The sequence below is a fragment of the Drosophila sechellia genome, chromosome X, assembly GCF_004382195.2.
Source record: "Drosophila sechellia strain sech25 chromosome X, ASM438219v1, whole genome shotgun sequence".
Classification (NCBI taxonomy): domain Eukaryota; kingdom Metazoa; phylum Arthropoda; class Insecta; order Diptera; family Drosophilidae; genus Drosophila; species Drosophila sechellia.
The window spans coordinates 22,013,240-22,030,435 of record NC_045954.1 but is presented as its reverse complement, the minus strand read 5'-3'; the positions used below and the strand labels follow the sequence as shown (position 1 = coordinate 22,030,435).

Sequence of the window (17,196 nt, the reverse complement as noted above, 5' to 3'; positions counted from 1 at the left end):
CCAATATCGGCAGTCCTTTCTTAATCGCCTTAAAAAGGTTGCCAACGTCATAGCAAAATTCAAGAAAATACATTTTTGTGCATGTGCGGACTATTTCCCCTTAATGTTTAAATTAAGAAACAAATTAAAAACTACATTTTATGCAGTACTCAGTCTTAGTAGCTAGCCTTTCGCACAAAAGCGACGATCAAGTTGCTGTACGAAACCAACATATGTATGTACCAACGATTGAACAAAAACGCAACCACCTCACAGTTAAACTCTTTAAAAAACTTTAAAAATATCATAAAAGCCAACAATATACAAATATCGAAATACCAAAAAACCAAAGCAAGAAAAAAAATCGAACTGCACCATTAGATCGAGTAATAGAAACATGTCAACTCCGCTACATGTAGGGTATGTACCAATTAAACTACTCAAAACAAAACCACAATGGAAATATCCCGAAAATATAAATAACACATCTCTACACATCTACAAAAAAGACAACACTCCACCTGAAAAATTAAAAAAAAAACGTTTATATGAAGCAAAAGAAATCAACAAAAACCACACATTTATCTACACAGACGGATCCAAGCAAAACTTAAACATTTCATGCGCCATCACCACCGAAGCTGAAACAAACCCCAAAAACGACAATTACAAATAGAAAACATAACCTTAATAAACAAATGCAACACATGATACGAAAACAATACAACACAATCAACAGCCACACAACAAACTTTTCTAAGATAATACAAGAAAAACTGACGAGAAGAAGCGACAAAATCAAATCAAATACATATGTACATAAATATAGTAGATATGTAGGTCACTCAAGCGTAACCCAAAAACATCTTCTTGATCCCAAAACCACATGCACCTGTCCCCTATGCCAATCCGTAACCCGCATAAGCATGGATGACATCAGGGAAACATGCCCAGCTATCACAGAAAAAACAGGGAGGTAAATAATCGAAAAACCACAGACCTCCTTAAAAATGCAACAATACAAAGCATTGCAACCATAATAAAACTCATCTAATCTAAAAAGATAGATTTTTAGCTCATTAAAGTAAGCTTTTATTACGTTCATAAGCCCTTTGCGATGAAAGTTAGATAATATAGAATGTTAGAATGATGAAATTGAGCATGCAGCTTTCAGAGACATAAACCAAAATGTTAAAACCCACAAACGGCCCAAAACTTTCGACTTCCATGCCCACACATTTGAAAAATGTTTTGATTTTTCTTCTTTTCATGGTCTTGTTTGTCCTTCCCACTTCTGTCGTATACCAAAAACACATTGGTCACGCCCCTGCTTACACCTACAAACAGGCCAAACTGTCACGCCCACACTTTGGAACATTTTTTAAGTTTATTCTCATTTTATTTACCTATATCTATCGATGCCCCAGAGAAACTATGAAATTTCGCGTCCGCATTTCCACTAGCTGATTAACGGGTATCTGATAGTCGGGGAAGTCGACTATAGCATTCTCTCTTGTATTTTGAACGGCCATCAAAGTGGCTGTACAAATCTTTTGTATGAAAATATCTTATCAAATCAAATGGTCAAAACATCTGTTTGCATTAAGTTGTCCAAAAGAATATTGCTGGTGTTTTGGAGTAGAGCAGCTGCCCCAGCTATTTTTTCGCCTTTTGATTGATATATCAATGTACTGATAAACAACAACGCATATATATTCTTAGAGCACCTGTCAGGTTCTACGCCATCGTTTTGCTAAAATCCATGACGCCTAAATATATTTTTAACGTCATGAACACCAACAAAACCCCCTAGAAATAAAAATTCCCAGAAAGAGAAACGAAATCTGAATCGAAATCAAATTCAAACGCGTATTGATTTAATGCGCTGGCTATCGGCTTGCTGAAGTCTATAAATATTAGTTTATTATTTTAGATTTGCAATTGGATGAAATTATCTATGAAAGCACAGGCACGAAATATATAAAAGCAACTACGTCATAACATTGGTCATTTTGAAATGATATATGAAATACATATCGAATGGCAATCATGTGCAATTTACATTACATCGCATTTTGTACATACATTTTGTAGGTGTAATAAAGGACATGGCCGAAGTGTTTTTTGTACACCTATAGAAATTGGCAAGACAAACAATAAAACAAAGATAAATCGAAACAGTTTTAAAAATTGTTGTCGTGGCAGTTTTCATGGCTAGATCGACTCGGCTATTGGTCCTGATCGAAAATGTATATACATTATATGGTCGGAAACGCTTCCATATACCTGTTACATACACTTCAACGAATCTAGAATACCATTTACTCTACGAGTTACGCGTATAACGGCACACTTTAAAAGCTTATATTTTAAGTTTTTCAGATGATTGTTATTCTGTTACTAGAAGATTTGAACCATTCCCTAAAAGCAGATATTCAATCGGTAACAGAGGATCGTACTGGCAAACGATTGATAAAATGTCAACTCAATTGTTGTTTTGCCGTCTTATCAGAACTATTACTGGTGTATTTACGACTATATACCTACATAGATTTTGGGGCCTCCTTACACTTATCTGGATTGGCATTTACTTCAACATACCACTGTGTGATATGTTGTGGGTTTGCCACTTTTTCCACAATTCCGGCTCTTGATTTTATACCCGTTACTCGTAGAATAAAAGGGAATACTAAATTCGTTGAAAAGTATGTAACAGGCGTTTCAGACCATATGAAGTACATATATTCTTGATCAGGATCAATAGCCGAGTCTGTCCATATGAACGTCGAGATCTCTGGAACTATAAAAGCTAGAATCAACCTTCTAGCATAAGCAACCATAAAACCATTCTAGCATTCTTAAGCATACAGATTCTAGAGACTAAGACGCAATGCAAGTTTGTTGACCCATGTTGTCACGCCCGCTCTAACTTCCACAAACCCGCACAAAACTGCGAGCACTCTTTTGAAAATTTCTTACAATTTTTGTCATTTATTCCCCAATATCTATCGATATCCCAGAAAAATGATGAAATTTCGCGAAAATTCACACTAGCTGAGTTACGGGAATCCGATTTTCTGGGAAAATGACTCTTGAATTTTATTGTAATCTTTCTTATAAAATGCTTTTCTCTTACTGAAGGCAATTACCAATTATATTTTAACCGGTTACTATAAGAATAAACGGGTATACTCGATTTGTTGTATTATATAGGATGTAGAAGGACGTTGATGAGAACAACCAGCCGAGTTGTATAAACTTCAAGATCTGAGAAACTAAATATAAAAATAGATATTAGGATAAAAAAAGATATTAAGAATGAAGTCTACGCAAGTTTGTTTCGACTCTAACGTCTACAAACCGCCAAAATCTGTCACGCAACACCTTTACAAAAGTTTTGAATTGTCGATTTTATTTTTCTTTTGGAAAAGGTATTTTTCGTTTATTCAGTCAACATCTAGCGAAACAGTAAAAATCAATGCATACGATGGTCATTGACCCCAGAGAGTCGTTACAAATAAATGTAACAGCCGCCAGGTGGCGCGCATCAGCAATATCGAATAAAGTCTATTTCCTCTATTGAGCTTTATATGTTTTTAATTACAAGTTTATAAAGGCCCATATATAAATACTACACAAACTTTATTTAAAAACTCAATTTGTCATAATCAAATAAAATATATATTTAATGTACTTGCCAATAAATTTCCCTTTAGATTACAATTACGAGCACCAAGTGAGAGTAAAGGCATATCGAAGCAAAAAAAACTTTGGGGGGATTACACACGAGATCTCCCTTATCAGGGGTACTTCACGACTGATAGGCAAATAAAAAGCAAATATGAATCATGCTAAAGAAAGGAGGTTAAATATGGTAAAACGGCGGAGGAGCCATAGAGGAGGAGGTATAACACCTGGCCATAAAACAGGCAACGGGCACCGACTTACTTGAGTTGACTAGACGTACTATAGAGATATCTTTATAAAACCGTCAATTCGAAGGTACGCCTCTGCCGACGCTACTGCTGCTGCCTCTGCCAACGCTACCATCGACGTCGCTGTCTATTATTAATACGGGCGCGAGCGAACCCCACTTTATTAGTTGTGCAATACTATTCTAGCCAAACGGTTTGCTGGAGTTTGCCAGCGAGTAGCGACTCGTACAAAATACCGGGAACGGAAGTCCGAAAATTCGAAAACCGAACGCATCGAAAGTCGAGTTTCCGCCAAAGAATCGAGTTCGGGCGCTCCGCTACGCATTCACCGTGTGTGCTCAATTTTTCCCTATTCGGCGCTTTAAAATATATTTTCAAAGACGAAGTGTCAGCAGCACGTGTATTTTCTTCATTTTTTTTTACGTTCAGAAGCCATTTATTTTCTTTTTTATAAGTACTATAGTTCGAGATGGTCAAAACTGCCACCTTTTGGCGTTGCCTTTTCTTTACATTATGTGGAAGCTTTTTGACGGTTACTCAGGCCAAAGGTGAGACACAAAATTAAGAGGATATAATCTTAATAATGGTAAATAATTTGATAGAAGCATGCTCGCTATGCCCTCGTCTTGTTGCACTATTAACTATTATATCATAAAATAATTAATTCTTAATCTAAAAATTAAATTAAGGTTATAAGGTGTTACTTCCATTTAAAATTTGTTTGTCGAAGCAGTTTTTTTATCTTAAATTTTACTTTCGTCAACATTTCATTTAAATTTCCATAAAGTAACCCTCCTCTAGCAATCATGATTCGCTAACATTCCGATTGGTAACTTGGGCGCTAGGTAAATATGGCCCTTGAAATGTTTACTTTTAAAAAGGAAATATTTACCAAATATTTTCCGGCTTATACGGCTTATACGGCTTATCCGGCTCTCGGCTAGTTCAAAAGTTTAAACCTTTGTATAATCATTAGCCGCTAGCTTATCTAGACTTCCTGTCACCCAAAGCGATTCAGTTCGCACTTATTTGTGGAACAGATGGATGGATAGTTGATCGATCGATCAATCAAGTAGCACTTATCCAATGGCCGCAAATGAATCCATCCTAACCACTTAACTTTGTGGGTTCGTGCTCTTTGTTCGAAGATGCGCCATCCATGAGTGGCAGTTTGCCCTCGCGCTTTCCGCCCTTATCAGAGGATCCGGAATAACATAATGTGGTTTCCCCGCGATTTACACCTGCGAACGAAACGTGCGATTAACTTGATAGCTTAATGAGTTCAACAGCAAATGAGGCTTAGATTCGGAATAGGTAAGCTTGCAATAGCTACTTTTACCACCTGTCGTATTCACCACCCATTACCCATTAACACATACATACGTTACGCTAACAAATGTGTCGATTCATGATCTTGATCTTAGTTTGAGCACCATCATCGCCGTAATCAGCTATAATAAAGATGTGTGCTGGGAGGCGGCTTCAAATCGGTAATCGATAGCAGGACCGGTCCAAGTGATTCCCGGGTTCTTTGGAAACGCAAAATCACATCCCAAATCCCACTGCCCAAGCTGCCCACATTCAGTGCTATATGCGACGCGATTAGTATGCTCATTATATGTTTGTTTGGTAATTCCAAATAACGATTTTCGCTGGAACGATGAGAAGGAATTTGTGGTTCTAGCCCGGTGACGTTCGACGTTGGTTGCAATAAAAGCACCGGTCAAAATTGGGCAATGCCAGCAGGGGACTTTCGGCCAGCCATATTTGTGCACGGGGGCCAGCAATTGTAGTCGTTTACAACAGCCCCTTTTAATGTTTGCCGATCTTGAGCCCAAGCTTAAGCATTACTCTCAGTTTATGTTAATTCGCTTATTTCTGTGGTGCTGTTCGTTATTGTTTTGCATTATTTTCCGCCGTCCGTCAAGGCGGGATAACACCATGCAACATGGCACAAAAGCCCCGCAACATTTCTACTTTTAAGATCCCGGAGGACAAAAAAGTGCTTGCACACATGAATTTCACGTTGACAGGTATGAAAAGAGATCTTTATCATAATCCCTCATATTGATGCGTTCCGTTACCATTCCCTTTTTATATCGTGGTCATTCGCTTGCTACTTGTGTGTCCCACACACACACAAAAATATTTTTGTGTAAGTAGCAGTAACCAGTAGCTGTAGAACTTCAAAAGATGTTCAAATTCATTCGACACTTTTATCATTACTCAGTTTTGTTGACCAGTGATGGCGCATAATCACTTTACCATACCATTACCATTGTACAGACAACTGGCACCGAACCAATGAATCGTGTTTACCCTGCCAGTACTTTTCGCATTGAATCCATTTGCATTGGCTTTAGTTCCAATTATTGCACTTGCATTCGAATTCACTACTGTTTCAAAACATAGAAAAGACTGCCGATGTTTTTTTACAAAACATACAGAAGACCTTGGCAGTGTGCTGTTCCACAACCAGCTAACTGGTGGGCGGGCCTACAACTCTGGGGATCCCCACGGTTTCCGATTTAGCTCTGAACGACGGGTTTCGGCTCCCAGTGCAAAATTTCCGCGATTTCCGCAAGTCGGCCTGACACTGAGGAACAAAACTCGACTCTGACTGGGCCTTCGACTTGACTTGAGTTTGGATTTTCCTGTACATCTCATAAGCTTAGCGCAACACTCAAAGAAACTTTGGCCACGATTTAAGGGGGGTTTCCTTTGCTTTTACAATGCCGTCGGTGAACTCGAATGTAAGTGCAGTGTTTTACTAGGGAAAATGGAAAATTGCGCGTAATAACAAACGAAATAAAAATTAACAAGAACACGTTTATATTTCGTATGGAAAAACTATATTCCTATAAAAGAGTTTTTATAACGTATTGTAAATCTACAAGTGTAGAGAGAGAGGGTCTATTTAAGAGGGTCTATTTAAGACATTTCTCTTCTTTCTGCCCTTCAAGTAGTTTTCCAAATTTCTTCGAGTGCGTTTTAAACTGACAGCACATGCGAACAAGTTCAATAAACTTGTTTGTCAGCTGAGTTCGGATTTGTTCGGGTTCGTGTTCGGGCTTTGGGCCGTGAAACTGTAAACGCGTTCTGCGAGTGCGCCTATGGCTAGTGACTAGTGCATTCCAGATGCATTCAGTCGGCCAAGACTTTTCTTCACGATGGAACGCGACATTAGTGCCCTTGGTTGTCGATGTGAATTTGACCAGTTGGGCTTGAATGCAGGGAGTATGTAAGATCGCCCGATGTTTGCTTGAGTTATTTTCCTTTGTTTTCTTGCCGCGATTGTGTTAACGTTTTAATTTTCGACCTGGAGACTGCAGGTGGAAAACAAATAAACATTCATTGCTCTTGTCGCGCATGTTGCTGCCGCGCAATCGTCGATGTTACTGTGAATCAGGTGCCTCAATTCTTCGCACGCAATATACAAAGATACAACAAAAAGTCCAATACAATGGTATGGTGATGAAAACCCAAAGAGCGTGGCCGGAGCATCAAGTTCATGTGAATAATGGGGTTAAGTTGTTGCTCCCACTATTTATTGGACTTGGTCAACAAAACGGATCAAAAACAGAAACAAAAATAAAAAATAAACTAAAAACGAAACAGAATATAATGGCTGACATTGGAAATTCATTTACTGGCGGAGGGTGTAAAGCTGATAAGACTGTGCAGTCTAGACCCAGACGGAGAACCTTCCCCAAGATAATGAAGCCCCCCGTCCGGGAATCATAAAACAATCACTCAAAGCCAAACAAACATAAACAAATCATCAGCGAATGCCCATGACGGTCTCACTCATTTAGGGCCCAATGCAATTCTTAAAATTCAATCAAGCGTGTGGCGCATTGGTATTGGCATCTACTCTAATTGTCTAATTGTCCCACGGCCAAAGACACTAGAATAACACGGCTATATGTATATTTGACTGTCCGACCACGAATTTGAACGGAACGTTTTTTTTTTTCTTGGGCGTTTCGTGTAAACTGCAGATATTATAATGAAATCATAATAATCGGAAAACGCAATGGTTTATTTTAAAGCCAATATAAGCATACTAGTTGTTTTGTTAGACGTTGTTTTTAAACAATTGAAACAGCTCTAACCAGGTGAGATAAAAGTTAATGGTAGATTCAATTCAAACTTTGTGCCGTGTAATTAATTTAACGTCCTAAAAACAAATTTATTACAAACTATAACATCAAATTTCTGCTGTATTAACAGGCATACAATATTGTGGCGAATAATACTAATATCAAAAAAAAAATGCAGTTTTGATTCTAGCATTAATCTGTATTAAGTCTAGCCTTCTAGCTAAATATTTATTTGTAATACATTGTTTGTAAGTTAGCGAAAATAAATGATTATCCTTCTTTCAATTAAAATTAAGTCCCCATTCGAATGGTTTTGGGAAATAACCGAAGTGGAAATCACAGTTGCCTTAAAAAAAAATTATACAAAACACCAAATAAACAAATAAAGCGCCAAATGGTTTTCATGCGAAGGCCCGTTAAGTCTTGTTTTTTAAATTGGATGGTTAAGATTTTTGTGGTCCAGGAGTTTTAAAATATAAGAAGTTCGGCTATAACGAGTAATAAGATAGGCACGGGGAAATCATTAACACCCGCTTAAAACATCAACTTATTTCATTTAAAACAATTGGTTTTAAATTTCCTTAGCTTGGTAAAAGGCCTTATTCTAGTATTGTATCACATACGATTTGATTGCGATAATAACACGGCTTTCAATTGATTTCTCCGTAATCTTATCGTCAAACGTATTTTCCATTAAACTGGAAAAAGTGAGCCCGCGGAGATATGCATCTCGAGTCCCTGATGAATATTAGTTTCATTGCCCGGTTTTTGGTTTGTCTTTCCAGCAGCAACTAGCAACGCAAGCAGTTTTTTGGAGGTCTCGCTGCGCTATTTTGATGAGCAGCTTCTGCTGGACATCCTGCCACGCGCCCCGTGTCCTGGCGAGGATGAAGGATCTCCGATGGACGAGTTTGCCGACCTGTTTACGGGTGAGTTTAGTTCCGTCTCACGCATAGATAACCGTACACACATAGTAACTCTAATCAGCTAAAAATGAGCGCGCTGTTGAAAAAATTTGGACTGCACTTGAACTTGTCCGCGGACAGTGTCCGTTGTCCGCTAACCGCTCTGTCCGGTATCTTTTTTCAATGTCTTTCCTGCTTCAGCGATATCAGCTGCGATAAGGGGCTATTCAATAGCCAATAAATCGGGTATGCCGCATAGTTTGTTTGCAGGGGCGTCGTCATATATAGTACTTACTGGAGATACGGACAAACGGACACGAGACAGCAGTTGGGGAACGCTCTTTTATCGTCAGCAATTGTAATCTAGAGCACTTACATTCGAATAGCGATATAAACAGCGAACGGGTCTAGATTTTTATGGAACCGCGATTAGATTTTGCTGCTTTACGGTGTCCCGTCCAACACCAAGCACAAAGCTGTTTAATAGTCTAAATTTAAGAAATGACGGAGATCGATCGAGTATCCGTGTCTAATCCCCTGCCTGTTGCCAGGTATGGTATATTTTGTTAAATCTATAAAGTGCGCGAACAAAATTTAATATTTTGGGTTATCAACCATTTCTAGCGTTGCCTTTCGAAAGCTCTTAGAGTTTCCCTAAGAAACGAATTTTCTACATAAATTTAATTTATTTTCATGTTCATGTTTTAATCAGATTTGCAATGATCCATTAAGCTTCTATTTCTGCCCGTAATTTTAAACGGAAAGATGTTTGAAGTTACCTATGTACATATGAATCAATATAAAAAAATATTATTGTTCATTTTGTTGATACAATAAATGTTAAGGCTTTTTGTTGCTTTTCATTTTAACTATATTTTCTAAATAACAAGGAGTAATATAAAATTTTGAATGCTAATACTATTACCGATTCGATGGAAAATATGCAGCAGGCAGAATGAATCGTTTCCGGCCATATATAGTATATACATTCTTGATCAGGATCAATAGTCGAATCGATCTAGCCATGTCCGCCTGTCCGTATGATGAATGAATGCAGCTTCCAGAGACATAGTTGCCACGCCCACTCTAACGCCCACAAACCGCTCAAAACTGCCACGTCCACACTTTTGAACAATGTCTTGATATTTTTTCATAGTTTTATTAGTCATGTAAATTTCTACCGATTTGTCAAAAATCTTTTTGCCATGTCCACTCTAGCGCCCTAAAACCGCCCAAAAGTACCGTACCCACATTTTTGAACCATTATTGGATATTTTTTATAATTTTATTTAAGTAGTCTTGAAAATTTCTATCAATTTGCCAAAAAACTCTTGCCACGCCCACTCTTACGCCCTAAAACCTCACAAAACTGCCGAAACATATTTTCATATTTCTTCGATTTATTGTTTGTCTTGCCAGTTTTTATTGGTGTACCAAAAAGACTTTGGGAACGCCCCTCCTACCTAAAAAATTACCAAAACACTCACGCTCACACTTTTGAACAATTTGAAACAATTTTTTCTCCTTTTATTTTCCAATGTCTATCGATATAGGATATCACAATAAAAATGTATAATGTGTAAATGAACAATGATAAAATGTCGCGTTCGCATTTCCACTAGCTGAGTAACGGGTATCTAATAGTCGGGGATCTCGACTATAGCATTCTTTCTTTTTTTAACAATTTTAGTGCGGAAGGGTTTCATCGACGATAATATCAATAATTATATCAACATTTGTGAATCACATTGACACAAAATGCATAGATACTGAATTCGCAAGGAATCCGATTCTGGTTAGGTGAACTGTTTGAAATCGTGGGCACGAGTATCATTTATTATTTGAAAGGCTTACTTCGGATTCATTTTAGGACTTTTACGCTTCTTAACGGAGATATTATTGCTCGGACAGCGGTAAAAGTTCGTCGAACCTCATCATTTATAAGAGAAAATCAATTTTTGCAAATGCGCATCTGAACCTGATTTGGGATCCATTACACACAATTGCTTTAATATTATCCGTTCAATCTTCAGTGAATCAACTCCGCCAGGGATGGGTGGTGCTGCACGTCTTCGCTGCGGTTTACTTCTTTATGCTGCTGGCCATCATTTGCAACGACTACTTCCTGCCGACGGTGGAGTGCATCTGCGAGGACTTGCACCTTTCGAAGGACGTGGCAGCGGCCACTTTCATGGCTACCGCCACCTCCATGCCCGAATTCTTCACGAACACGATCAGCACGTTGATCCTGGAGTCAGATATGGGCCTGGGCACGATTATCGGATCGTTAATGTTCAACACATTGGGAGTGGCCGGCCTAGCTGCGCTCGCCATCGATAAGGTAAGGAAGCTCCTTTTGAAGAACAAATGTAGTCTATCTAAACTAGGGAATTTGGCCCCGCTTAAACATTGGTCTGGAGACTGTTTATGGTTATTTAATTTTTATCATGTTGACCGTTTATATGATTGGGTTTCATGCCGTGCTTGCGGAGTAAAAGGGTATCCCTATTCGATAAAAAGTAGTAGGTTATTTGTAATGGAAATGTACGTTGTGGTCCTTGAACGTTTTTTATTTTTATGGTTGTAATAATACCCGTTACTCGTAGAGTAAAAGGGTATACTAGACATAGACGCAGCGCAAGTTTGTTGCCCCATGTCGCCACGCCCACTCTAACGCCCACACACCGCCCAAAACTGCCATGCCCACGTTTTTGAAACATTGTTCCATTGTTCCATTCCAATTTAGGCCTAAGAAGTTTTTTGGACCGATTAAATACGGTCCGAGTGAAAAACGTATTGCGGACTCCAAACAGGCGATCCATACGCCAAAATCGGACGGACTAGCGATCTGAATAAAGTCGTGGTCACGTATCGATAATCAAATTCCTTTGACAAACTTTTTATAAAAACCAGGCGCACCCCTGGCATTATGACAATAGTCGAAATATGGTCTGAAAATTGTAGTTTAGGATCCAGAAGAACACCAAAGTCATCAACCCGTGTTATCCTGTCCAAAGAGCAGCCCCTTAGAGTGTAGGTCGTGTGTATTGTGTTGACACGACAAAAAGTCATAATTTTACACTTGGAGCCATTTAAGTTTATTATGTATTTTATCACGGAACCATATTTGAAAGCTACATATCTAGATCGGATTTTAAGTCAGAGCGGCAAGAAATGTCCTCCTCTTAGCTTATCTCTCAAGATACAATATGCAGGCCTCGATCGGGTGGCTCCGTCACCACTCGGTCATTGTGTACATCACAGTATCTTGTCCAGCACAATTTTTCTTCAATTGCTGTCGACATTTTATTGTAGGTAGGGTAGGGTAGCAATGTATGATGACTTAATAATTCCAGTTCCCACGTGACAAGATTTATAATTGATTTTCAGCCGGTGCAACTGGACTGGTGGCCCATAGCTCGCGATTGCTTCATTTATATCTTCAACACGATTATCCTGCTGGTCTTGGCCTGGGGCGGAAGCATTAGTTTCACGGAGTCCTGCATCATGATGGGATTTCTCGTGCTTTACTACATTATCACGTTCAACAACAACAAGTTCATGCCCGCCATCCGGGTGTTTATCGAGGATCGTATGAACTGCTGCTTCTCCACGCGATATGGTATGTTGGCCTAGGAATATTTATAGCCTCGTGTTAGTTACAATAAATTTTTTAATTTTTGTAAATTAGATCTAACGGAGCCCCCAGAGAACAGTGCCAAGGCGCAGCTTCCGCTCAAAAAGGATCCTCTGTCCGGCGATGGCCTCTTTGTTGTCAATCTTCCCGAAAACACCTCTTCCATGTCTTCCACCGCTAACCTAACACATCCCAAGCATCGTAAGCTGAGATTATTTCCATATAACAGATTCGTTGAAATCATCTAACAGAGTGAGGAATGCGTTGCCGACCCTATTAACTTTACCATCTGTCCCTCCGTATAGAGGTTGGGATCTCAGTTATAATAAGAGCTAGAGAATTGGAATTCTCCCATCTCAAATAATATTAATATCTAGTTACTGATTCCGCCCTCGCACTTTGTTTAGCTTAATATCGGATATAAAATAGTCGATAGTTATACCCGTTTCGAAAAAAGGTTCAAAAAATTTGGACGTACGTCTGGCCACATTTTTAAACCAATTTTGAAAATTTATTCTTAGTTATATTAGTCTAGAACTTTCCATCGATTTTCCAAAAAACTTTTTGCCACTCCCACACTTTGGAACATTTTAAAAATTTTTTCTCATTTTATTCCCCAATATCTATCGATATCCCAAAAAGATTATAAAATTTCGCGTTCGCATTCACACTAGCTGAGTAACGGGTATCTGATAGTCGGGGAACGCGACTATAGCATTCTCTCTTGTTTTAATCTTAAAAATAATTATCGATTCCAGTTAACGACGAGGACGACGTCGCGGACGGAGTGCCCGAGAGCATATACGCTTACCCTCGTAACGCATCCGGTTGGAGGCAATTCTGGTGGATCTTCGTCTTTCCCATTAAGGTCACGCTATCCCTACTGATCCCGCACCCGATGAAGTACCGCCGACTGTACCCATTATCATTTATCATGTGTATCCTTTGCATTGGCGGAAACGCCTACCTTATTGTCTGGATGCTGACTGCCTTTGGTGTGGCCATTCATGTGCCTACCATTGTGATGGGTCTGACCTTTCTGGCTGCTGGCTCTACCATGCCGGAAGCCGTCTCCAGTCTTATTTCCCTTAGAAATGGTAAGTGGTGTTTTAATTAATTTCTTCCCCTTTATGACTTTTAAGGGAGGTTGGTTTATACGACACGCTGACAAACAAACTATAAACTGCAAGTACTTTATATGGTGGCAAATGTTGCCTTTACTGCTGAGCAATCTTCCGAAAAACTATGCATCCTAAGAGAGATAATTAGAGAGGTATTAAAAGATCCTCGATTGTCACATATCCGTTACTCAGTTAAGGGGAATCTCGTTGCAATGAGTCTTGAAATTTGGATTGGCGGCTACATTAATTGCCTACTACCTAAAGTCGGAAGGGTAATGTAATGAAGTAATTCGGACAATTATTGGTGTTCAACAATACACTGACAAAACAAATATAAAGTAAAACAAAATATAAAAACATGTACTGAAAGAGGCGCTTAATTTTGGTCATATTGAAGGACTTTTCAAGAAAAATAGTATAATACAAAAAAAAAGAATTCAAACATTTTTTTAGACGTATAGACGTGGGCAAATGGTCTCGGCTAGTAATTGTGGTCCGGAATATTTTTACTGCATAGGTAACGCTTCATTCTACCTGATGTCCCAAAGTCATAAAAACACTATTATACCCATTATTTTTAACTAATAGTAATATGTTTATGTTGCAATTTATAGGGGAAAATGGCATTGGAGTTTCCAATTCGTTGGGCGCCAATTCCTTGGCCATCTTGTTATCCCTTGGAATGCCTTGGTTCATTAAGAACTGTATACACTACGGAACTGGGGAGCCCCAGCAGGTTGGCACCCAGGGCATCGAGTATAACATCCTGATCTTGATCATATCCACTGTGGCGCTATTCATAATCCTAAGCTTCAGTGGATATCGGCTTACGAAGCGAGTGGGTGTAGCCCTCTTCACGGTGTACGGAGTCTTTATTGTTCTACAGATCCTCATCGAGATGAATGTATTCTTTCCCAGAGATTGCAGTAGCTAGTGATGGACAAAGATTTCTTGTGAAAAAATCACCCTTGCACAAATCATTTGGTGCTGCCACCAGGAGATTATCACTATTACAAAGAAAACCTATTTACACGACCTACATTTTTGTGTAGTTATATTTAGGAAATACTATACCATCTAAAAAAAGTTTGAATATTTTAAATGATAAGTGGCTTGACTGTACTTTGTAATTATCATTTTAATACTCCATCAGGAATCAGAGGCAGTAGACACCCTGTATTTCTTACCCTACTTTACGATTTAATTAATACGTAAGACTGTCTATAGATTTAGAAGACGAAGCTTCCATCAGCTATTTGTATTTATTTCGTGTTGAATATGTTTATATAGCCTGTAGACCTACAAATGTTTAAACCGTTACCAAAGCACAAAACGAGGTACTAGCAGTTAAGAAAATAATACACGCTTATCAGGAAGAGCCCATGATATTCACCCATTATGCCCAGGTGCGCCAAAACGCTGAGAAGAAAATCGTAACATCATACACAGCGTTCTGTTGATATTCCGCGTATATGCTTAGCGCTTTGGCAACTACTTGTTAACTTTGTCTAATATACTTGATACCATTGTTATTAATTTATAAATATACCCTAAGACAATTCTTACCGAATCATCCCTTCTTATTAAATTGTCTTTCAAACTGATCCCGAGACTATCTAGGGTCCAATTGATTAGACTCTGAAGCCAGTTTTTAAATAAAACAGAGATAATTGGGTGGCGGTCTGTCGTTAGGCTTTTAGTTTCATTCAGGGGATTTACAAATTCGCAATGGGGAATAATTTAAATTACCTTGAAGTTGTTACATCACAAATAATATCATTGAATGAGATCAAGTACACCTTAATACACATCCAATATGCAAAATTCGTGGAACGATACCCAAGTTAATTAATTGGTGTGTATCTAGGCGTGTACACTATTTATCTTAAAGATATATAAGTACATATGTAAATATATGGGAAACTTTATGTCTCCATTACCACTAAATATAAATAAGTTTAATAAAGGACTTTGTTTTTGTTTTCACGCATTGGGTTGTCTTGGAGTTTCTCTGGGACTAATCATATTGTTTACACAAAAAAATACTTAGAATTAGTTGGTTTGTACGCCCATTTTTTTTTAACACAATACGCATACTACACGCATATTTCAACAAATGCATAAAACATATATAGAAATCAAGGAAGTCTTTGAAACTTCCAGTCTTTGAAACTTTCAGGGGTTCTCGGAGGCTGCCCCGTATGCTCGTGCCACCGGTCCCATCATTTCTTCCTTATTCTTCTCAACCCTTTTACGTTCCATAAACAAATCAGTCTGAGCAATTACAATTCAAAAATTCCAAATATGCTGCAAATGCGAAATGGCAACTTTAAGCTGCCTCCTAACCCATTGGCACAAAGCTCAATTGATATGCCTCCGCATATGGATGGCTGTGCTCAGTAAATGATAACTAAAGGCGGCGTGTGTAAACCATAACACGCTGTCCATCTCAGGACATGCTCAATCGCTAGTCGGAATGCCCATTATTAGGTGCAGCAATGGTGACCGTTCTTAACGTAGTAATTGTGCATGGCAACAGTACCATTCTTGCTATAGCTTCCGCTGCCACTGCTGCCATTATACTGCATGTTGGACATGGAGCTGCCAATTCCGGAGCCACCTCCCGGAATGGGTGCGTCGTCGGTGCTGGTGGAGGCGTCAAAGGCCTTAATGGGATTCTGGATAATCTTGCAGGTGAATTGACGATGAGGGCCACGCTCCTGCTGAAGAAGTACAAATTTTCAACTTCGTATTGCCTAGTTAACATACATACCTTAGGCTGTATGGGAAAGCAGCACCAAAGGATAAAGGCTATAAATGCCACCAGGGTGCCCACCAGCAGTATGAAGTCCTCGATGGTCTACAGAAGGCCGAAAGGGCATGCCAGGTGAGTACTGAATGGTATTGGCCCCATGAAGCCCACTTACCGGCTCCTCGCCCAGCAGCACATGATTGATTAGATAGACAAAGTCATCAAAGGGTGTCATCGTGAGGATTCGCACTTTTGTGCGTTAGGCAACTGCAACAGCTGCTACTGACAAATGCCGCTACAATCCGCACAGCACAACAGCATGGCGGTCCGGAGGATTACACCGCAATTACCACTGCATATCCTCCGGGTTTTATGAATTTCTCGATTTTCGCACGGCTTTTCGACTGTGTGACCAGGTGCGACCAGCTAACAGACACAACTTTTAAACAGCTTATCGCGAAATGCATGTGTTAGCAAATGTACGTGTATTTTAAGCATTTAATTGCATAAATTGAATTGAACAAACTGTAGGCTGTGCCCTTAAAACAGTCCTCCTTTGGGTAAACTCGTAGTGATTTTTAACCTGTTCATTCGGACAGGCTGCGCTTGAAGCGGCTTCTTCCCTAAGTAGTACGCGAAAGAGATACGCAAAGCAACAAAAACTTGCTTGGGCGAAAGAGGTGCCGTTTTATACGAAGAAACACCCAGTAATCTTTATTTCTATGAGACTTTCGTGTATTAAAGTGTAAACACTTTTTCAGAGT

General features: G+C 39.0%; 3 protein-coding genes across 9 annotated transcripts in view; 1 reads left to right on the top strand and 2 right to left on the bottom strand.

Moving 5' to 3' along the window:
• Nucleotides 1–4,875, bottom strand: part of LOC116802160 — a 15,726-nt gene extending 10,851 nt beyond the window's left edge. Inside the window, exon 1 of the mRNA XM_032725554.1 lies at nucleotides 4,807–4,875. The gene's annotated coding sequence lies outside the window, so the exon portion shown is untranslated. The remainder of the gene's footprint in view (nucleotides 1–4,806) is intronic.
• LOC6620596 (sodium/potassium/calcium exchanger 4) lies at nucleotides 4,067–16,112 on the top strand. Of its 6 annotated transcripts, none has more exons than XM_032725539.1 (7): nucleotides 4,067–4,462; nucleotides 8,806–8,946; nucleotides 10,956–11,263; nucleotides 12,313–12,544; nucleotides 12,614–12,760; nucleotides 13,318–13,656; nucleotides 14,295–16,112. In XM_032725539.1, exons 1-7 carry the CDS (start codon nucleotides 4,384–4,386, stop codon nucleotides 14,612–14,614), a joined length of 1,566 nt encoding a protein of 521 aa, XP_032581430.1. In that variant the 5' UTR covers nucleotides 4,067–4,383; the 3' UTR covers nucleotides 14,615–16,112. The 6 variants fall into 6 exon arrangements, with proteins under 6 accessions (XP_032581430.1, XP_002044800.1, XP_032581432.1 ...); XM_002044764.2 differs by having other exon boundaries at nucleotides 8,803–8,946; XM_032725541.1 differs by lacking the exon at nucleotides 4,067–4,462 and adding an exon at nucleotides 5,192–5,228 and having other exon boundaries at nucleotides 8,803–8,946.
• On the bottom strand, nucleotides 15,351–17,196 carry LOC6620595. Of its 2 annotated transcripts, none has more exons than XM_002044763.2 (3): nucleotides 16,608–17,196; nucleotides 16,454–16,540; nucleotides 15,351–16,403 (listed from the first exon to the last, which is right to left on the bottom strand). In XM_002044763.2, the coding sequence occupies exons 1-3, from the start codon at nucleotides 16,665–16,667 to the stop codon at nucleotides 16,167–16,169; spliced, it is 384 nt and encodes a 127-aa protein (XP_002044799.1). In that variant the 5' UTR covers nucleotides 16,668–17,196; the 3' UTR covers nucleotides 15,351–16,166. The 2 variants fall into 2 exon arrangements, with proteins under 2 accessions (XP_002044799.1, XP_032581443.1); XM_032725552.1 differs by having other exon boundaries at nucleotides 15,351–16,400; nucleotides 16,608–17,165.

What these genes read in the sequence shown, in the direction of transcription:
- LOC6620595 (XM_002044763.2), bottom strand. Translation starts at nt 16,667, where the DNA reads ATGACACCCTTTGATGACTTTGTCTATCTAATCAATCATGTGCTGCTG. An exon ending in TGCTGCTGGGCGAGGAGCCG is followed by an intron (nt 16,541 to 16,607) that starts GTAAGTGGGCTT and finishes GGCCTTCTGTAG; the next exon opens with ACCATCGAGGACTTCATACT. An exon ending in GCTTTCCCATACAGCCTAAG is followed by an intron (nt 16,404 to 16,453) that starts GTATGTATGTTA and finishes GTACTTCTTCAG; the next exon opens with CAGGAGCGTGGCCCTCATCG.
- LOC6620596 (XM_002044764.2), top strand. Translation starts at nt 4,384, where the DNA reads ATGGTCAAAACTGCCACCTTTTGGCGTTGCCTTTTCTTTACATTATGT. An exon ending in GACGGTTACTCAGGCCAAAG is followed by an intron (nt 4,463 to 8,802) that starts GTGAGACACAAA and finishes TTGTCTTTCCAG; the next exon opens with CAGCAACTAGCAACGCAAGC. An exon ending in TCTTATTTCCCTTAGAAATG is followed by an intron (nt 13,657 to 14,294) that starts GTAAGTGGTGTT and finishes TGCAATTTATAG; the next exon opens with GGGAAAATGGCATTGGAGTT.